Here is a 21,705-nt window from a genome sequence, read left to right as displayed (position 1 = left end):
CTGTGGTAAAGCCTCTCAAGCTTTTGCAGGACACTGTCAGGTATAGACATATGTTGCTGGGAATACCAATGCAGCAGTTGTAAGACCCTCATACTCTGCTTTCATCTGAGCTAGCACAGCACATGAAAAAAAAAAAATGCTAAGCCAAAGTAGCCTTGGCTGCTTTGAGCAAATGAGAAAAGCAAAGGAAGGAAAAGGGAGGGTGTTTTGCTGTGTCTGAAGGGGTGAACGTTGATACAGAATGGCAGCGAAGACACACGGCAAGCTACCTTGTTTCGCTTGGTTCAGAAGGGGGAAATGGCACAGCAGGCCTCTGACAGAGCACATTTCATAGGAGTGTCTGTCTGCTGGAATGCACTCTGCTTCGGGGCAGATTCCACAGCAAACTCAGGTTGCACTTGTGGCAATTTGATTTTTTTTTATCAATACTGGCCATCGAACACACCAACATTACTTTGATGAGCAAATTTAATGTGCCTCTTTATACTGCATGGCTTGTGCAGGAAGAGGGGTTCTGAGCTAAATCAATTGCAATTCAGAGTACAGTAGGAAAGTACGAATTACATCTATGTAGTAGAGGAAGTAATGCATCCAGTCAGGTGCTGATGTTACTTTAGATTAAGTGCTTTGTGAGCTATTTCTCTACCATCATTTTCTGTCAACTCAGATTGATTTTCAGTAATCATTGAGATGTCCATTACACAAATTATCTGCTTGCCCTTAGTCCAGATTTGGTTTAATAAAAAGATGAAGAGATACAGCCATTTCTATTCCCTATGCAAAGCAAAGAGACCCCACCCAGGTAGCGTTGTGTGCTGTATGTATGCTTCATCTCGTTACAAAGTTACACTTGATGTAACAAATTTCAGTATATGAATTTTTAAAAATGTATGGTCACGTTTGCCTCTCAAAGTTTGAATCAAAACCAAAACAAGGTGTACAGCATGAGTGCTACCTTTGGTGTTTCTCTCCCCTGTGAATTACCCAACTCCACACTAACACTCTGGGTGAAATTGATGAGATTATCACCTTGACAGAGATTAGGCGTGTGCTTTTGGGTAAAACTAAACCACCTTGTGCAGCTAATCATCCGTGACTTGGATTAGCCAGTGAATTGGACACTGACTCGTCCAAATCAGCCCATGTTGTCGTTAACAGTTTTGGACATAAAGAAAAAAATGTTGAATTAATCTGGTTCTAGATTATGTGTTATTTACTGTTTGAAAGGAAATGGTTTAACGTGAGAACACGCGTCTCTCGCATAGATGACAAATGTTATAAATCAGTCCTCTTGAAGCAGAGGTGTCAGCCAGGCCCAGACCAGGCAAGGCTGTCGGAAGCAACGTGAAGCGCCGCTTTAGGGTAAATCAATACTAAAGACTTAACTCAGTTTAAATTAGAATAAAAAGCACATGTTGTGATTCACAATTTCAAAGTTGGTAATCATTTATACCATACTGCGTGATTTCGGCTTTACATCAAGGTGTTGTGCCATCGCTTCTCCAGACATTAGCTAGCTGTTAGCTTGCCAAGCTAGCGAAATACCTGTTCTCTTGGGTTGTTCAATTCATTCACAAAAATATGTGAAAGGTCCCATTTAAAGAATGCAGAAATAAGTTCAGCTTTGGTACAAAACACCGAAGCTTGTTTGACCAGTTTTCCTATAGCAATTAAAGAAGATAAAATGTTTTTGTGCTCTTACCTTGTCCAGACAATTCACTTTTTCCGTGGGGTAAACGACTAGATTACATCTGCTACACAACGGATTCATGTTGGAGGACTGCTCTTCTAGCTAGTTAGCACAGAAACCGCCGATGAACTGGTTTTAGCTGTGTGCTGTCGAGTACCCAATAAAAAAAATAAACAGCTATAGTGTATGATTAGAATTAGTAGCAAACCAACAACAATACGGTTGTACGCAGCAAATCCAAGAGATTGTTGATATAGTCGCACAGCTGGCTGTCAGTCCACTAACCAGACACGGAAAGCGCGCTCCCGCTGCCCTCCTCTCCCTCCCTCTTGCGCGCACGTCCGAACAGAGAGGAAGATGAAGTGTAGGAGGATCTTTTCCCCCCTTTGAATGTTGATATTATTAGTTAGAATGGGAGAAGTAAAAGGTCTATATATTGTATATAATTAGGGAAGACTAACGCAGGAAGGAGAAACATAATTCAATTCTGTGTCAATTGTGAGCCATGTGCACTTCCAGTATATCTGTCCTCGCTCCATCTGTGCTTGCATAGCAAACTCATGTGATCATCTTGCAGGTTTTTGGGGCTTTACCAATCCAATGGTCTCAAATCAAATTTTTACACATCTGCCACGTTCGCTGCATGGCCTACTTGAGCTCTGCGTTATATATTTGGTTGGGGCGACACCTGCTGGTGTTCTGCTCAGAGGTACCTCAACTCAGGAACTCCTAAAGACGAAAAACAATATAAAAGTGAAATACACTAAAAAGGAGATATAATAATAATAACAATAATAATAACAACAACAACAACAACAATAATAATAATAATAATAATAATAATAATAATAATAATAATAAAAACATTGAAAACAGAACTCTAATAAAAATGATCAAACATCTTATAAAACACAAGATGATTGATTTTATTGAGTGATCATTTTTGTAGTGTTTTTATTCTTTCTTTTTAGTGTTTTATCTTGAGCATTTTTAATTATTTAAGGGTCATTGATGTATTGTTTCCTTTTTATTTTCATTTTAGTGGTTTTATTTTCTCTGTTTTTTTTTGTTTGTTTGTTTTTTTTGGTAATTTCAGTGGACAATCATGTTTTATGTGTGTGAGTGGATTTTATTGTTTTATGTTTTGACATTGTGAGGACCTGTCTGTACATCAAATTTTCCATTAATGACAATAAAATTACTTGAACTTGATTTTAGTAACACAGCAAAAAAGAGAACATAAAAATAATAATAAAAAATAGCAAAAAGTAACTAATGCAACACTATAGCAAAACACAACAATCTAATGTTATGTTTTGCACCTTCAGGTCACTGCTAAGAAAGTAAAAGCAAAAAAAAAAAGTTAGTGTTCTCACTGCAATTCAGTTAACACCAAACACATCAAATAACACACAATTTAAAATGTTTAAGGTAAAGCACCTTAGTACATAATGTCCTGAACCCAGGAACTGTGTTTTATGTTTAAAGAACAAAATAGCAGGAACCAGACTTACACTACACCCATATTTTTACATGTCTGATGGACAAACAAACTACACCCTTTACACATCTTTTGAAGAATGTCAGCAATGACATGAAGGCCCAGTTAAATTTTAAAATTAATGGCTGTGCTCAAGTGTTTAGTAATGCAACCTTTCAATCTCATGCATGAACACTGAATTCAAAACTCAAACTATGCAATCCTTTTTAAATGGTATTTCAAACACATATGCTTAATTTCAGACATCTTGAGCCATTTAACTTTTTATTTGTGACTTTAGCATGGCCCAGCTTCAGCGATGCTGTATTTTTCGTGACCTTCTCCCTCCACTTCCGTGTATCCAGTTTGCTGCTTTTGAAACTTCAAGGAAGGCCAGTAGCACTTGCGTCTCTGTCAGGCAGGAACAATGAATGAACATTATGATGTGGGCATACTGTACTGAAGCATCGACTTCAGGATCAGGCGGTATTTTGGGGCTTACCTGGATGAGGTAAAGCGATGATCCAGCAGTGGCATTGCAGTTGATGCAAAGAGCAACAAGTAGCAGAGCCAAAAGGAGCACCAGAGTAGATGCTATACCAACTATCACACCTGTGTTAGACATCCCAGTTCTCTTGGTTGAAGAATCTGTTTTCACATCTGTAGCCAAGATGAAAACATGCAATTACCAATCCAGTCCAAAGGCTTGATTACAATACACTACTCAAAACAATGAAGAGACACTGAAACAACACATCTTAGATCTTGATGAATTAAATATTCCAGTTGAAAATCTTTATTCATTACAGAGTGGAATGTGTTAAATAACTAAATAACATAAAAATGATCAATGGAAATGAAAATCATGCAACGTGGCAGCAGTGAAATAAACAAGACATGATGTCTTAGATGTACTGGATTGGATTCAGGTCTGGTGAACAGGCATGCCAGTCCATAGCATTGATGCCTTCATCATGCAGGCAGTGCTGACACATTCCAGCCACATGAGACTGAGCATTATCATGCAGCAGAAGCAACCCAGGTCCCACTGTAGCAGGATATGGTCCGACAATGGGTCTGAGGATCTCATCCCAGTACCTAATGGCAGTCAGGGTACCTCTGGCTAGCACATGCGGGTCTGTTCAGCCCTCCGAGAATATGCTTTCCTAGATCATCACTGTTATTTTTATGTAGTTTTAAAACTTATTTTTGTTCCCTTTATCTGTGGTTATTGTTTTTAGGTTTATTTGATTTTTATTTGAACTTTTGTACATTTTTAACTCAGGTTTTTTCCTCCTGGGAACCCACCACACCAGGGGGTCTGCTTCCTGAGTTTGCAGTGCTGTTGTCACAGCGATCACCCATGTCTGGGTTGGTGGTGGTCCTGCACTGCAACCATATGGCTGTGGTAGGGGACACTGGCCTGTCGTGATTGGGGTGGTTCCTGTGGTGGTGCTGTGTGGTCATGGGTGGGCTTGCTCCTGGTGTGGATGGATCCCCAAAATATTGTTTCTGTACAGCAGCATTAAGCCATATGTTTATTTTTATTAGTAATTTTATACCTACATTCAATCAAGAGACAGAAAATATGGGTTAGAGTTCTTGTTTGGGTAGAATAGGGAGTGATCGAGAAATGATGAGGGGGATACTTGGGCTGTGAGTGTGTGTATGCATGTGTGACTGTGTGAAAGAGACTAGAATGTTTTTAATTGCTCTGTTATGTGATGGCTTGTTTTATGTTTATATGCATAAATTGGTTTTATTATGTAAAGCACTTTGTGTTGCTTTGAGGGTTGCAGACCCCGCCTCATGTTACCTCTATTGGTGAGGGTACTGGAAAAATGCAAATGTGACCAAAAAAATCAGCCAGACAGGATAGAGATAGGAAAATAGCCTGTGGCCACCACCTGCAGGACCATTTCTTTATATGGGTTGTCTCACTAATTGTCTCTCATTTCTACCTGTTGTCTGTTCCATTTGTACTACAGCAGGTTAAATTGATTCACAGTCAGTGTTACTTCCTAACTGGACAGATTGATATACCAGAATTGTGACTGAATTTGAGTTACATGCTAATGATTATGTGTCCCTTTATTTTTTTTAGCAATAGTTCTTTATAAGTGTCACACTAACTCACCATTTTCAGTCTTGAATATGGGATGTACAGCATCATCTGTAAGAAAGAAGTGGTTATAGCTCTTTAGTTCCAGTCCACAATACATTTTATAGAGCAACAAAATTAAATATTGCACTTTGTGTCATATCTAGCATGTGCTGCATGTATCCCCACCGTAATTTTTACAGTCTTTTTGTAGAGGAGTCAAAGAAGTGGCATCACCTATCTCTGGTGAACCAGTGAAATTGTCATTCCTGAAGTAATCATCACAGGTTGCATCTTTGCTCTGCCCATACACAGCAAAATAAACTTTGAGCTTATATTTAAAAAAACCTAAATTAATGAATTAATTAATAATGTAATAATAGTTCTCTAACTATACCTCTTCTGAACAGCTAAAATCCAGCCATTCTTGTCTGTGTCTGTCCATGCCATCTGAACACCTGAAACATAACATTCGTATAAAACGAGTTGAAACGACACTGTGAAGCTATGTTGGGGTTGCAGAAGAATCTGCTTACCTCTGGAGAACATGACACCAACTGCAGCCAGATGTCTTGTTGGATGAGAGGCAGATCTCACAACTGTCATGTTGAAGGCATGCTAAATGGAGGAAAACAAGCTCAATTAAAAAATATTTGAATGCTTGAATAAAGATATTTTTATGTTAAACGGTACAAATAATTTTGATATATTCTTCAGAGATTTGGACATTTACTTACTAGGCAATGGTGTAAACTCAACTGCAGAATAACTGGTAATCTTTTTTATGTCTAGCTCGACTCGATGGTATTCGTAGATTGTTTTACGAGCTGTATCTGAATGAGAGATAAATGATTTACACACATGGAAAGAGGGAACGACTGTACTCAAATGGACAAATAACTGTTATTAACAACCTGTTGATTGAGAAGAGGGTGACATGACCATGAAGGCATCAGACAAACCGGCCTTCACTGGATGTTCAGCCGATGCGATCTCATCTAATGACAAAGGTATCTGGTGAACAGTGAGACGACACGTGCTTTAATTAAGATGGAGACTCATGCGATCAGATTTCAGGATGGTACAAAAAGCAACTGGGAGAGATGGATCTCACGTCTCGGTAGCTGAAAGTGATTTCCCCTGTTTTATAAAGTGCAGCCTGAAATGTAAAGGCACCCTCTGACTCCCTGCCTGGAAGTATGACCCGCTCCCACTGGACCACAAACACTTCTCCTAAAAACAAGTCAAACAAGAACCAAACAGTCAGAATATGTGAGTGACATTAAAAAAGTTTAATATATCAGACAGTGTCATACCATTATCCAGGTATTGCACAGTGGATTCTTTAGAGTAGCTGGGGTCAAAATTAGCCATTAGAGGGGCTATGTACTGTGTGGTGGTCAGCATACGGTGGGTGAGATCCCCTGTAAAGATAAACCCTGAAAATGACCAGATGGAAAAAGATGTTAGCCTTGATTCAAAGAAACCACTGCACTCTGAACATATGGAGGAAAAGGTGACTCAAGCATCTGTTAGGCAACCAAACTGTACCTCCTGTTGCTATGATAATCTGCCTCAGGTAATGTCCGTAAAAAGGAAAGCCAAAAGACAGGACAACCCTCTGCAAAAGAAAATGATACAAACAGACACTGAGAAAGAGAGATGTTTGAACAAAGACTCATTATATATGTAATTTAAGGAGAAGAATAAAGGCACAAACTATGTTGAATAATATGCTGTACAGTTACAGCTGATGGTGTGATGTTCACTCAGTGGTGGAACATTTGATTACAGATCAAGAGGTCCCAAGTTTAACTCTGGGTGCCCCGTGTACATTTAGGCCAAACAGGTGCAATATCTGAGCAAAAAGATCTGAGGGAGAATTCTGGGTTAGAAGGATCACATAGAACAGGCAATGCTGTGGATTAACTACCCAGCTTCTTCAATGTTGAGTTGTCCTGTTTAATATTAAAGTGTTGCTATTTGAACTTAGGGGAATTTCTTATTTTATTCATGCTCTGCAGTAAACAGCTGCTGAAATGGATTAAACCATAAAAAGCTGTCCAAATGTCTGCAATAAAAAAGGTTTGTTGTTGGAAAGATTTATCATCACACTTGGATGCAAGACCTTCAATATATAGAGCAGGGTACTTTAACTCCAGTCCTTGAGGTCCACTGTCCTGCAGGGTTTAGATGCTTCCTTGCTTTAACACTCCTGATTTATATCAATCATTCTCTTTATGAAACATTATATGTACAGATTATCATGATGTGTTGACACACTCAAACTAAAACTGTTTTAACCAGGGGGGTATAGCTCAGTGGTAGAGCATTTGACTGCAGATCAAGAGGTCCCCAGTTCAAATCTGGGTGCCCCCTAAAATATAAATTATGTTTGACCTTACCGCATGAGATGGATAGTTTGCAAGATGTATAAACCAAATTATCTACATTAAACTGAAAAACCCTCTCTGAACAATGGTGAAGGTCTTTGGAGGTGTAATCCAGCAACTACAATGCAGTTTTGACTTTCATCCCCAAGTCGTTTCACAACCATTCATATGTTGGATTTTAACTGAACCGCTCAGGACGGCCATGACCTCAATGACTGAATTATTGAAATTTCAGATAATCCTCTCTAGAGGTGGGATTTGGATGATTACAGAAACAAGATGGTGTAATATTCAAGAGCTCCTCCCAAGTTAAGCAGTGCTCTGTCCTTCATTCCGGTCCATTTGACAGCTGTAAAATTTTAATGCAAGATTTGAATCCTAATGCTAGATTATCTTTTAGAAACCAAATGTCATGGCTAAGGAATAACTTGGCATCTAATAAAATATCTAGTGGTGAAACAGAGAGTAATTTTTGTAATTTGGTGGAACATAGAGGAAAACATGTCTCACCGGGGGGAAGTTGTTGACTTTTGTGTCATGCTCTGGTTCAAACATCATATTTCAGATTTATAATTTCTTGTTTAGGATGACTAAATAATGGGGGTATAGCTCAGTGGTAGAGCATTTGACTGCAGATCGAGAGGTCCCCAGTTTTAATCTGGGTATACCCTAGTAGTCATTCATTTAATTTTGCCAAATTAGGTAAACAAAAGCCCAAACCCTAGAGATGTGACAGCATCTACTGGAACGCTTATTACAAAAATACTCAATTACAAGTCTGATGATGAGCTGAAAGTTGTTCTACTGAAAGTTTAGTTATGGCCAGTGACATGGGGGATTTTTTATTCTCTCCTTTTCATTAAAAATCTGTGTGTATGCCGGGCCTTATACAAGTTATCAATGACTGATTGAATTATTATTTCACAAATTAACTTTTTTTTCTAATTAAAATTGTTAAATGCATTGTCTTTAATGGGGAAACTCACCACGGCCTGTTTGTATGAATTGGACAAAATCCCATGCACTCTGACTTGGCCGTGCCGGACATCACTCATGTCGACCCACAGTTCCTTGGTTCGCCGATCCTCAGGGCCAAAGCTTCGCCATGTGTAGTATTTGCCAGAATCCTCCTTTCAAACAGGAATTTCATAAACTCAGAGGTTGTGAAGGCAGAACATGTGTCCAGAGAGCATGTCATCAAGCGCTCACAGTGAATATGTTTTACATATGCTCTTTAATGCTTATCCAAGTCAGTGGAGAAGTGTAAATGTTTCTTTCCAAAAGAGGGCAATGTTTAACTCTAACTAAAACAAATACATCACGTTTCAAGCCAGTCATAATAAATGCCTTTAACCATTAACGTCATAAGAAACACTGTGGTGCAGCTCTCACCACTACGTGTGTCATGTTGTCTGGAAGTGTGGTGATTGTCACTCCTCCACCCAGAACTGCTCTGCTTCTCCTGGTGTGGCCCGTAGGTGATCTCTGGGCTCCATCAACAGGAGATGACTCTTCATGCTGCAGTGTGATCACACTGTACCAGTCATCTGTTGTAAATAATGCATATCAGGTTTTTACTGTTGCACCAGATAGTATGTTTTTGACATGAGGGATGACATCTGATCCTAAAATATAATTTTTTTTCAATAATTCCAAAAACTGAGAGCAAAATATTTGTAAAAGATTTTGGTGCCTGTTTCATATGCTGCTGATATTTACAGTGGTTTTGTGCTCAGTCTGGAAATGATGGAATTACAATTTGCTTAGGAATAGGTCTACTTTATCCTTTTCAGTCGCAGCCATTGTTGAATGAAGGCAAAAACAAAACAAAGATTATTTATTGATGCTCAGAAGGAACTGTCAAAGTCTACAAGCAAAGTAAAACTATCTGGTAAGCAAACTGAGGTAGGTAGCCTTTGTTTTAAAGATTTGGGTGTTTTAATTGATGCCTTCAAACCACATTTTCCTAGTTTATGTTATGTGTTTATTTTTTTTTTACCATGCTGTGATTTATATGTAGTGTGGTAAATGGAATGTCTACTGGTATGTTTATACTGACAATTTGATCTAGACTTGTGGAGATATTCGTCCTTACACAACCTAATTCGATGCAGCTGCACAAAAAGATGAGGACTGAAGGACTGAGCTTTGATCAGTTGTTTTTTAAATTTTAAATTTTTATTTTAAATAAACTTAAAATGTTGTCATGTGTTAAATGAAAATAATCAAATAATACATAATGGATATGTTGTTTAAGAAAAATACAATCTCAGCTAAATATAGTAGCACAACCCCGTTTAAAATGTAAATTAAAATGAGAAAGCAATATTGTAAAATCATTAAATTACGTTTAACGAATTTACAATATAAGATTACGTTATTAAGCCATGTAGCGCCTTTTGGACAATATGGGACACCGTAGCAACGTCACAGATAGACTATATAAGGCGGAAGCAACGCTGATTTTTCGCGGGGTGTTTCATCTAACCCTAAATAAGGGTCTTCTCCTGTACTTATCGTGTGCTGTTTTTTTGTTCCAGGCTTTCAGCATACTACAGGAGAAAGCTGCGTTGCGGATGTCTTCGGGAGAGATAAAAAAAAAAAAAAAAAAAAGCCAGGAAAATCACCCCGTCGTACTCAGTTTCCTGCCTGAAACACCGGGACTACCGCCGTGGTCAGCTCGGCTGCCGCGAAGAGTTTGTCTCTGTTGCTCCGGTGTTATGTGGGAAGTCTCATCAACTGAGGAGATTAAAACTGAGCAAGGTGACCCTGTCGGACCTCCAGTGGTCCGATTAGGAAACCCAAGCTCAAACACTTGCTTAAGTAATTCATTGTTAATGAATGTACATGTTTTATCTTGTCTTGCAGGTCACGCTAATGGTAGCTAGCGTGACCTGCTAACTTTACACCCCCGCCCTGCAAAAAAAAAAAAAAGTTACACGAAGCATCAAACTAAGTTCAAAACGTCTCGGACTAATTCAGCAAGATTTACAACTAACTGTATACTGTTCTCCCTCCCTAAACTGGGCATGAAAAGTCAGCATACCTATTTTTTTAGCGGTTTCTGAACCGCCCTCTTTGGATATTTTAACTTTAGCTAAATTATCCACTGCTGTACGCATGATTAAGGACAACCGAAGGCTTCTTTGCACGCATGCCTCCCACGATTCCTCCTTATTAGCCTATGTAAATTACACAATTCAAGTAAAATTAGCTGCAGTGTAACAAATGTTCATTATTAAATAGTGTCTCAATTAAGACTAAGTTCATGGCAATTTAGTTAAGAGGATAATGTTTTTTTTTATTATTATTTTTTAAATAAATAGATTGAACATTTTGCATTTGTCCATGCCTGTAAGTGCCAGTACCTACTGAAGGTCTTCTGCAAGTAAACTGTTAGCTGATCTTGCCTGCAGTTCTTCCTGTATGTGGGAGCAGAGCGCAGTCTTGTGTCTTGTGCCAAACCCACAGAATTCAGACTGAGACATTGGCAAATCCTGTTTTGAACATCACTCTGCATGCACATGGTTTAAAAATACAGATATTTTCCACAGTCCTCATATCTCTTAAGTTATGGAAGTGAAGACCCAGATGTCTTAAACTAATAGAGCAGTTGTATTTGGTTTTCTTCATCCTTTAATTAAATGTTTTGTCAAAGCATTTCTAGCAGTTAATATGTTATTGTAAACCTAGATTGAGTAGCGGGTCCACCCTGCTAAGTCATCCATGAGGTAAGAGGGGAGATGCCTGCACAGTTGTGTAGGTCTGTGCAGCAGATACATTCTGGCTTATGAGAACTGGAAGGTGTGCAAATGCTGTATATGAGGTTGTGACATACCTTTTCATGTCAGCACATCCTCAAACAGTTTAGGGGCAAAAAATTAAATCAGTCAAATGTTAAATTCTGTAAGCTCAAGAAAAAAAAATCTGATCAGATATGTTATAAACTCCAATGTAAGTAAGTATTTTAAGTAATTTTTCCACATGAAAATCACAAACTGTTGATTTTACAATGTATGCACTAAATTTTCTGTAAGACTGAATCATCAGTCCTTAACATTCACTTTAAATATATTTAAATTAATAATGCAGATGTCTGTACAAATATGCAAATTGTAAAATGCAGGTTTCAAAATTGAATCATTTCAGACTTAAATGAATTAATTTAGTCTTATTTAAACTGAAAGGCTTTTGTATTTAAAGATATTTTTCTTGGTGTAGATATCAGTTTGCCTGCATCATAAAATTGCCACTTGACAGTATGAATTAAAAAAAAGAAATCTCACACATGCAACTGGGACAGTATTGCAACACAATACCAATGTGGTGAATCAGTGTGAAAATGTGATTTTTACATCTGTTCTTCCTTTAGGAAAAAGCACAGGGTTGTGCCTCAGTTAGAGGAATAATGGCCTTACTGACTGTTCAGTTGTGACCTGACATGGCTGAAACAAACTAGATGTAAGGACATAGAAGTTTGGACAAGGAAGGACAAGTTGAGGCATGGCAAGATAAGCATGTGGAAAAGACATGAGGTAGAAGAGGAATTATTTTCTGAATGCACAGGCACAAAAAGGCCAGATGTTTTGGCCCAAAAACGGACGTCTGCATGCTCTTTTAGGAGCTACCAAACCTCAACTTAGCTGCCTTTTTCTGTGAGTGGTCAGCTTTTCCTGGTTACAGTGGACACACCCTTCCTGTGAAGAGGCTGGAGGAGTTGGCATGGACTCCCATCACCCTCAATAAACATCTATAGTTTATTTCAAAGAGTGTAGCTGCAATGCAGATTTACATTTTTCCTTGTTACACTCCGTCAACATGGGTTTAGTTTAAATTAAGAAATATGTCTCAATAGCTTTAGCTCCAACCTGTTGACTGCTTTATATCTGAGAAAGTACAGATTTAACTGAACTCACAGTCTTCCATTAAATACTTAAGATAATATACTGAAAGTGTGTATTTTGGCCAATAATCAAGCTGCTGGCAAACTACAACAACCATTACTATGTGGATTAATGATATTTGAGGAACCCCCTTTTGAAAATAACACCGGTACATTTAGAAGAAGAAGAAAAAGTAAAAAAAAACAAAAGAAACCAAGTACAATTCATAGCATCCATTATAAAGACAGCTCTAGCCATGCTTTGCAAAGAAAACACAAGTGCTCTGATTATGTCACTTCTTTTACAAGAGAAAGCGACTCTGGGTGGAGGAGACAGATTATTTTTGCTTTTCATTGTCTGATAAGTAAAATAAATTAATGAGGCATGTTTCAGTGCAAAACTATTTCCAGTACTAGTGCTGTTCCAAGTTGCTCTACACAGTTTAAATAATAAGTTGAGCTGTTTTTGGTCTTGCCACTTTTCTAAAACATATGCATGTTTTTGTATTACAAATAAAATTGGACATGTCTTCTACAAGTGAGAGCCGATCTGGGATCCACAGACAATAACATCCTAACAGTGGTTTAATCTTACAAAACAATATGTTTTAACTCATTTTCTTGTTTTTTTTGGTTTAATTCAACATGTCTGGATCACTTTCAGGCTTTTTGTTTAGCAAACTCCTAAGGTCATCACAGCGTGCACAATTCCTGCTCAGCTCGAGGCTTTTTGTTTTTACAATCTAGCACAGATGGTGTCAATGACTCTTGTTGGACCAAAGTTGGACCAAGTGAACTGAATGTACAGTTGAGTGCCAAAGCTGATAAGAAAAATGGGAATGGGGAGGAAGCATTGTGCTGGGTCAGTGCTGACAGCTAACCCCTATGATGTAAGCGCCTGCTGCACAGTTTTCAGTTTATTCTGCAACACATTTCCCCATGCAGAAGATAATTGTTGGCGATGTCTTAACAAATTAATATGAAATTTAAAAATGGCTAATTTTCAAGTAAACATTTTTTTTCCATCACAGGCAGCTTTTCTGGTTGGAAGTTACTTATTGGATGAAAGGGAAGATGAAATAAAGTTTTAGTTTAGAGTGAATCCCAACAGCACCCCTTTTATTTAATTCTTTATACCTTCCCTTTAAAGAAAGGCTTTAAATAAAGAAACGCAGTATACAAAAAACTAAAAAAATCAATTTTATGTCTGTTGCAGCCTCTTGAAAATTTGTACCAGACTGTAGCAGCGAGGCAAGAAAAAAAAAAAAGAGTCCAAATCTAATTTTAAACTTGAGACAGGCTGTTTGTGGTTGTTGTTTCAACTCACTTGCATGCTTGTGGAAAAGGGGATTTTTATTGCGCACTTTATTGTAAACTAGTTCATTCCCTTTTGTGTGTAAAATGTAAAAGGCATGGCGTGCCAATTTGCTGCTCCATAATGATTCCTACAGAAGCCCTGTGGTTTAAAACACATTAAAATAGAAGACAAAGTGGCACACATCTGCATGAAAATTAATAAGGATGTTAACTAGGCATTTAATTTGAGAACAAATAGGCAAATAACAAAAGATTATGAAAACTTTAACACACAGGCTTTAAAGCATTAATAAATCAACTATAAATAAGTTGAATAAGTTATAAGGAAGGTTGACAGCGTCTGAAATATTTAGCATCTATTTGCACAAAACGGAGAAAAGGCAACTAGCAGAAGCAATGCTAAATAGAAAATACACACAGCTCACCTGTCCTCTGTTGAGCCCAAACTTTGACCAGCTCTGTTTGGAAGAGACAGAGAAAAAGCATCACCAAACTGAAGCACATGTTAGACAATATTCACTCTGGTTTCCTCTCCTTAGTCTTCTCTTTCCAAAAACAAAACTTTTCTCCCACTTCCACCCGTCCCGCTCTAGAAACACACCACCCTGCTTCTAACTACACCCCTTCTCTCCTCCTCGGTGGTTACCATAGTGATCCCAAAGACAAAAGGATCAGCTGGTGCAACTTTAGATGGTAGAAGAGAATGTCTGTCATCTTAATGCCATATAAACAGCCTAAAAACAGTCACCCGCTTACTATTTTTGTAAACTTTGAGATATTTCTCTGCCAGGGATCACAGCATCATAGAGTTATGATGTGTTCACATGACAAGCAGCAGTATGGCACCTCCCTCTGTCCCAGCAAGCAGCGAGAACTGTAAGAAAGTTATCATTGACTTATCACTAGCAAAACCAGGTTTTAAAGTAATGCCAGTTTAAATATACATTTCATGTCAAGCCAGTTAACAGCTCCTCAAAACATCATTTCTAACAGCAACATCCCTTTGTAGGTTTCATGGAACAGAAAAGTCTCTGTTGCAGTTAAATTTCCAGTGGGCATGTAAAAAGCGTGTGTTTTATGGCATGTAAAACTGACAAAAAGCTAACTTTACAAGTTCTGTGGCTGTTCTGAAAACCACCACTTTCATCATTTCTATCTGCTTTGGGAGCAAACATGTAGTCCTTGGCTGAGAACAAGACAGCTCAGGGTTTGTTGAACTTACAGCTGGAAAGGCAATCATGTCTTATAATTCAGACTGTAAATACTAGACACAGTATCACAGCAGGAGGTGTCAGTTTTCACACAGGGAGGAAATGATGACCAAACAGGCGACACGCATCTTTCATATCTGCTGGTTATGCTGGAAATGAACATTTTACTGTTCAGAACAAATAAGGCGAAGGCTACCTTAAGTTCTGAGGTAGGAAAAGAAGCCAACATTTCAGGGGAATTTTATAGAAATCACAAAAGGAAAAAAAAAACTTACTAAAGAGTAAGTATATTATCTCCAGCTCAACAGAATTTGGCTTAGAATATTCTGATCTGACAATGTTGACATATCCATGTGTGCATTAGAAGGCCAATTAATTTTGTAGTCTTTTTGCTGCAAAGAGACTGCTGATCTTAAATCATTTTGAAGTCCACAACCCATGTTTTATGCATTAACTGTCTTTTAAAGGTCATTTGAAGCAAATGTGACTTTTGAGCAATCAGTCATGTCAGTAATTTCCTGTTTCACCACCAAACTGCAGCAGCAGGACAGTAACATTTTATAGGACAATATTTCTCTTGTGTTGATAAGATGGACCTTAAAAATGTGGATCTTTTATCAGTGAATCAGATTAATCTACAGGGCAAATTAGAACACTGTTAATATTTTTATTTTCAAGATTACAATTTTGAATTTAGATTTTTTTATTCCTTTAAGTAGGCAGAACATGTTTCTACATTGTTCATAATTTCAACCCGAAGATGTCACTGCAGTTATTTTCAGATTTTCTCAGCACTACAGTCTGCAGGCCTGCTGAAAAACATGCTGACACGTGTTATTAGGAAAGGCTCAGGTGTGTCGGATAAAAGAAACAAATTGTAAAAATGTTCCACTGAAGAAGGGCAACCTAAACTTCTCTTAAACTTGATATTTCATAACTTCTTTTGTATGGCTAGATACATTTACTTGTCATTTTCATAGTAGGTGGATTGTCCTGTTATACTCAGAATTGCTCTTTTAGTTTTCCTGCAATCAGTCAAAACGCAACTGCGCTGAATGTCAAAACTGATGGGACACAGAATAATTAACAGATTACTTTTAAAGCACGTCGAACGGCTTTACAATTGAAAATATTCTGAAAAAAAATCAATACTCTTTCGTTTACATATCTTCTGCTATTGCAGTTTATTTCTTCTCCGCGCATTTATTTATATTTGTTAAAACCTTTTAAAAATCACATACAAGTGTACACAAAACTGTGTTTCTTACTGCGTTCTAATTGCTGTTCGACCTTTTGGACTTTTGCCCTCTGCTCAAAATGCTTTCTATCGCTCGAAATATACATAGGAATTGCACCACCTAGTGGTCAAAATAAAGACATACAACAGCCGTCATGAGAAGAAGAAGAAGAAGAAGAAGAAGAAGAAGAAGAAGAAGAAGAAGAAGAAGAAGAAGAAGAAGAAGAAGAAGAAGAAGAAGAAGAAGAAGAAGAAGAAGAAGAAGAAGAAGAAGAAGAAGAAGAAGAAATCATATATCGTGTTTGAGAAAAACAAATAAGAAGAAAAGCGCGATCGCTTCTCTCTAGTAAATATGTTTATTTATTGCGGCCATTTTTATGTGTGGGGGTATAGCTCAGTGGTAGAGCATTTGACTGCAGATCAAGAGGTCTCCGGTTCAAATCCGGATGCCCCCTGGGTTTGAGTTCTTTTATGCCCTTTGTAATATTCTTAGGCATGATATTATTGGAGTTATATCAGACTACATTTTTAAGACATAATTACAAGCAAGAATTAGGGTCCAGTTATCAAATTACAAAGAGAAACTAAAGGACCAACAGCATATGATTTACAGAGTAGTTTACCTTGCGTTTTCACATAAATTTTCCAAAAACTACACAACTTGAAATAATTAGATTTATTTAATATTTACAAAATACAGCATATATACATTTTACATTCTAGCAGCTAGCCCATTTCTGTAATATACAGAGTTTGACTCAATTTATTTAGTCTTCTTAAACATAACTTATTTTATAAACATCTGGAATAAAATGTCACCTACTCATGTGCTGTAAAATTTTTTTTGCTTTTTTCACAGCAGAGATCGGGGGAAAGCGAAGGAGACCCAGTGCATGCCAAGAAAATTTTGTCTTGGTTATTGTGCAAATGTATTCCATACAAGCTTTTCTGTAATACTACACAATTTTGATCAAGTTACTTTGAGACAAGAAAGGTAATACAAATGATCGATCAAGACTTGTAGCTGAGGTATACTAAGAAAAAACGACAAGAATGAACAGTCTAACGCCAAAATAAGATCATGCTGGTCCAGGTTACAAGTTCCACTGAAATCTCCCATCAGTCTACCAACACTACAACTCTTTAAAGGTGAAATATGTGCTTTAGTGATAACAGTTCCTCTCTAGCTAATATACTTTGTCACTGAAGTTTTGTTTTTAACTTCAGTGGTAAAACTTTGAATGAGTGAAGGGTATTTGAGTCACAATAGGGCTGGGCGATATGAACGAAACCTTTTATCTCGATATTTTTTACCTGTATATTTACAGGTAAAAAAAAATATATATATATACATATCCAGTATATGATATATATCTAGATTTTTTTTTTTTTTTTGTCAGTAACCAAAAAGACAATTCTAATTTACAGCCTTTGGTGCCAAATATACTTTTATTAAGGATCAGCAGCACATGTGCATTAAAACAGCTGACTGAAATTGCAGCACCTTTATATTAAATTAAATGCTCCTAAAACAAAATAAATTTAAAATACTTTTCAATGACTGTAACAAAAACACAGCTGTGCAAAATGCAAAAGAAAAGATGCTTTTAACTCAAAACAAGCTATTTCGATATAAACGATATTGCTTCCTTCTATATTGCGTCTGATAAAGTCGCGATATTTTTGAAAATCTCGAGATATTGCCCAGCCCTAAGTCACAATGTATCATTTCAGTAATACAAAAAAGTATTTGACTCATCAATTGTAGTGAAATTAGCAAACTCTTATGAATGCAAGTGGAATGTAATATTACTGGTCATGTCAGATATTTTCTATTATTATTTGTGCACAGTACATGTCTTTAGAGTGAAAATGAACAGTGAGATGTCTTCGCTGGAACACTAAGTTCAAGAGAACTGAAAAACAAAACAAAACAAAAAAAACCTTAAATCATCCAGGTGTCTCTGTTGTTCATCCACCCTGAGGCTGAAAGAGAAGTGAAGCAGCTGTGTGCAGACTCCTACACAGGCACTGTAGGTGTGGCAAGCATGCTCCATCGCTGGTGCTATCGCACAGGCCTGAAACACTGTAAATCATACTGACAATGTGGCCTCTGCAGAGCAGAGGTTGGCTCAGTCTGAGGAAGTTTGATCTACTGGAGGGTGTTTTTAGTTTTCCACAACCTGTGATTTCATCCAGTCTAGACTAGCAGGTAGACTGTAGGGAGAGAAAGGAAAGAAGGAAGTATTTTGAGAAACCAGAAGTGATACAAAGGCTGTACTTTCACACACATGTTACAAAAGGACAGTGTCTTAGTGACAATGTAGAACTGGTATCATACAAAGTGTGTTCTTACCCTTCTCCTGTTAAGGCACAGCAGGCTTGGACATGCCATGGGTGTGTAGTGATGGAGTCAAGAGTTAAGTATTGGGAGATCTCTGCTGCTGACATGGAGCCCTTCACGTCCTGTTTATTAGCCATAACAAGAATGGCTGCATTCTGTAGATCCTATGTAAAAAAAAACAAAAAAAAAAAAAACAGAGGATGATGTGATGTACTCACAGATGTGAAATATTTCAATTTGAAACCTCAAAAAATCAACTGACAGTGATAAACAGCAACCTCAGCAGAACATTTAAAAGACGCTGACTCATACACTCCTTCCTTATCACGCTATGTCATGCGTTAACATGTAGTTTCTACTTTTGAGCCACAATTAGTCATTCACTGAAAATGGGAGTGTTTTAAACATCAGATCATGAATACCAGGGTATGGACCGCTTTGTAGAATAACAAAAGAGTTTCACGTCAAAGGTAGCATTCACATAATAGTGGTGAAATGCACCACAATGAATTTATATAATCCATTTACACCCATTTAAAAAGGGATTACAATGTAGTTCATACAGTTAAAGTTACACTATGAGTCATACAGCATACTGAGGTTGAAATAAGGTGTTCAATAGAGGCAGAAGATGTGGGGTTAATACCTCATATGCGAGCATTCGGTGAAGCTCGTCTTTGGTTACAGTCAGTCTTTCACGATCTGTGCTGTCCACAACCAGAATGACAATCTAGAAAGGCAATAGTATATTTTATGTTACATTAAAACATATTATCAGGGACTACAAATGATATCACATGAGCACAAGACGCCTGGTAATCCCCATCAGACATGTGTAATATACTGTAAATTATTAACCAGTTACAAAAAGTCAATATGGGTTACCATGCAAAAACTCAATCAGCACTAAGCTTTCAGTTTCTTTATTTACTCGTGAATTGCTTGTACTGTGTATTACAGTTTCATAACTTGATAATTACCAGTTCCATCAAAACTTTGATATGCAGACCAAACCCCTTCAGTATGACTTTGATTATGAATTTTGAACCTGTAAAATTTAGATAAGCTGTACCTCTGTGTTACAGTAGTACGAGTACCAGCTGGCTCTGAGATTCTCCTGCCCTCCAATATCCCAAACCATGAAGTGAGTGTTACGAACGGTGATTTCCTCAACGTTGCTTCCAATGGTGGGTGATGTGTGGACAGCTTCTTTTGTCAGACTGCGGGAAAACACATTTGACCACACTGATCACGCTAAGAACAGATTTAAAAAAAAGTAGAGTTGCCTCAGAAATTAATTAAGGTACTTACAATTGGTAGAGGATGGTTGTCTTTCCAGCATTGTCCAAACCCACAATGATGACTTTGTGCTCTGAAGGAAAGTTAAACATGTCAATTTCACATGAGCACACTTAAAAATGTCACAAACTGGACGAGTTGCATAACTGATGTGCCTTTTAGCCAGACAGCACAAACTTTAGATTAGATTACGACAGGTACATGAATGCAATGTACTAAGCAGAATGTAATGTCACAACAGTGCAGGAACGCAAACGCAGCATTTCACCCTTGTAAAGTTGGACATTTTAATAAAACTGATTTCAATTATGAGAATCGATCCAAAACACTTTTAGAAAAGTGAAAGAAATTAAGTGGAATCTGTTTTCACATATTTTATCTAATTTTAGAACCACAAATCTTGAATAAATTTTGAAATTAACATTAAAAATAAAATAGCACTCCTACTGTACCTGCGTCCCCGAACACGGCCATCATCTTGGTTAGTAGGAACCCCATGTGCAACAACTGTGTGAGAACGGAGCGGCGAAACCAAAACAAATCCAGAAAAGTGGTCTGAGGAAAACAAACTTCAGTGTCTGTCGACAGCTGACTGACAGGCGACTTCTGATAAGACGTCAAATATAAGTCTCTAACTCACTCTCGTTTATGGGAGGTACTTCTAACAAAGAAACTCCTAGGTACTTCACAGATTGGATGCGTTTGGGGGCTGTAGGAAATGTTATTATTCTGTTAGCTGGAGGTTTTAGACCACAAACAGTTTTGAGAAATCATCATAGATCTACTTTTGACAAGCATATGTAACACAGCAGTCCTTTAAAGAATGCTTCACCCAGCAAGTGTGGCTAATGTATGCTAACGTTAGCCGAAATGATTCACTTTATGTTTATGTTTATTCTACATTGCATTAGATGTTGATTGAAATGGTAAGTAATGAAGTAAATAATGAGACATAAAAAAGTTTATTGGGATTGGGGTTTTGGATACTTTTAGAGAAGTAAAATTCCCTCGGTCTAATTGACAGGAGCAATATTGCTATTCATGAGAAACCAACATAACAGGAGTTGTAGAGCATTTCTCGGTTGTAGTTGATGTCATTAAATTTTCTTGATTTCAGATTATATTGATTCAATTTGTTTGCTTTATTTATTTATTTTCTTATTTGCCTGCCCATCATTTTTGTTGATTTTACTTGCTATTTTGATTTATATTTACCTTTTTAATCGTTCTGTGAAGAAATTTATAACAAATAGTATTAATAAATACTTTTTGTTGCTACTGGTAATTTGATTTCCATATATGTTTCTTCCTTTTTGTTTTGTCACGGCCGGGTCTTTCTCATGCGTTTTTAAACATAGAATAAATATTTATATCAAAGTCGAAACCATTACCTTCACAGAATCGCCGATGTTGAAATAGCTTTTACGTCTGAGCTCAGCCAGGAGTACCTGAAGGCAGCTTACAACTCTCCGTAACACCGACGGCACGGGCACGACTGACTTATGACGCTATTGGCGACATACGCACGTTTCCAGCCCATATATGGTAACGGAAGTGTAACCGTCATGGGAAATAAACAAAAAAACACGGCAGGCTGTAAGAAACAGAAATCCGAGCGGTTTCACCGTGTACTTCTGGTATTCCTAGAAACTTAACTATTCAGCTAATTCCCGTAAATGTTATTATTATATGGCTTCTCTGCATGTAATAGATTTATCTAAATATGTATCCCATATGATAATTAAATTTAA

At 37.4% G+C, this 21,705-nt stretch overlaps 3 protein-coding genes and 2 non-coding genes across 7 annotated transcripts in view; 2 read left to right on the top strand and 3 right to left on the bottom strand.

Annotated features, from left to right (window-relative positions):
- The window catches only part of lasp1 (LIM and SH3 protein 1), a 28,740-nt gene extending 26,735 nt beyond the window's left edge, over window positions 1–2,005 (bottom strand). Inside the window, exon 1 of the mRNA XM_042011542.1 lies at window positions 1,703–2,005. Coding sequence (XP_041867476.1) covers window positions 1,703–1,771 — 69 coding nt within the window. The 5' untranslated portion in view covers window positions 1,772–2,005. The remainder of the gene's footprint in view (window positions 1–1,702) is intronic.
- A 775-nt stretch (window positions 2,006–2,780) lies between these two features.
- On the bottom strand, window positions 2,781–21,529 carry LOC121632018 (plexin domain-containing protein 1-like). 3 transcript variants are annotated; one of them, XM_041973178.1, is made up of 15 exons: window positions 21,346–21,529; window positions 14,289–14,321; window positions 9,057–9,211; window positions 8,651–8,794; window positions 6,823–6,892; window positions 6,588–6,710; window positions 6,386–6,504; window positions 6,186–6,285; window positions 6,009–6,104; window positions 5,808–5,889; window positions 5,669–5,729; window positions 5,461–5,572; window positions 5,308–5,343; window positions 3,673–3,830; window positions 2,781–3,581 (listed from the first exon to the last, which is right to left on the bottom strand). In XM_041973178.1, exons 3-15 carry the CDS (start codon window positions 9,069–9,071, stop codon window positions 3,468–3,470), a joined length of 1,230 nt encoding a protein of 409 aa, XP_041829112.1. In that variant the 5' UTR covers window positions 9,072–9,211; window positions 14,289–14,321; window positions 21,346–21,529; the 3' UTR covers window positions 2,781–3,467. The 3 variants fall into 3 exon arrangements, with proteins under 3 accessions (XP_041829112.1, XP_041829094.1, XP_041829103.1); XM_041973160.1 differs by lacking the exon at window positions 21,346–21,529 and having other exon boundaries at window positions 14,289–14,409; XM_041973169.1 differs by lacking the exon at window positions 21,346–21,529 and having other exon boundaries at window positions 8,651–8,791; window positions 14,289–14,379.
- On the top strand, window positions 7,579–7,650 carry trnac-gca. Its single transcript has one exon. It is a non-coding gene; the product is annotated as a tRNA-Cys (tRNA).
- On the top strand, window positions 16,695–16,766 carry trnac-gca. The gene has a single exon. It is a non-coding gene; the product is annotated as a tRNA-Cys (tRNA).
- On the bottom strand, window positions 17,863–20,623 carry arl5c (ADP-ribosylation factor-like 5C). The gene is made up of 6 exons (XM_041973186.1): window positions 20,407–20,623; window positions 19,967–20,027; window positions 19,728–19,875; window positions 19,302–19,385; window positions 18,668–18,819; window positions 17,863–18,528 (listed from the first exon to the last, which is right to left on the bottom strand). The coding sequence occupies exons 1-6, from the start codon at window positions 20,450–20,452 to the stop codon at window positions 18,480–18,482; spliced, it is 540 nt and encodes a 179-aa protein (XP_041829120.1). The 5' UTR covers window positions 20,453–20,623; the 3' UTR covers window positions 17,863–18,479.
- Window positions 21,530–21,705: the final 176 nt, after the last annotated feature.

Source organism: Melanotaenia boesemani, chromosome 2 (assembly GCF_017639745.1).
Source record: "Melanotaenia boesemani isolate fMelBoe1 chromosome 2, fMelBoe1.pri, whole genome shotgun sequence".
NCBI lineage: Eukaryota > Metazoa > Chordata > Actinopteri > Atheriniformes > Melanotaeniidae > Melanotaenia > Melanotaenia boesemani.
Note: the sequence above shows the minus strand (reverse complement) of the source record. Positions and strands in the feature narration are given on the sequence as shown.

Excerpts from the sequence above, each read along its gene's own strand:
- LOC121632018 (XM_041973160.1), bottom strand. The coding sequence starts at position 14,367 with ATGTGCTTCAGTTTGGTGATGCTTTTTCTCTGTCTCTTCCAAACAGAG. Across the intron at positions 6,893-8,650 it reads ATTCATACAAACAGGCCGTG|AGGGTTGTCCTGTCTTTTGG; the intron begins GTGAGTTTCCCC and ends TTTCTTTTGCAG. Across the intron at positions 6,505-6,587 it reads TGTGCAATACCTGGATAATG|GAGAAGTGTTTGTGGTCCAG; the intron begins GTATGACACTGT and ends ACTTGTTTTTAG.
- arl5c (XM_041973186.1), bottom strand. The coding sequence starts at position 20,452 with ATGGGGTTCCTACTAACCAAGATGATGGCCGTGTTCGGGGACGCAG. Across the intron at positions 19,386-19,727 it reads CGTACTACTGTAACACAGAG|ATTGTCATTCTGGTTGTGGA; the intron begins GTACAGCTTATC and ends TTGCCTTTCTAG. Across the intron at positions 18,820-19,301 it reads ACCGAATGCTCGCATATGAG|GATCTACAGAATGCAGCCAT; the intron begins GTATTAACCCCA and ends TTTTTTACATAG.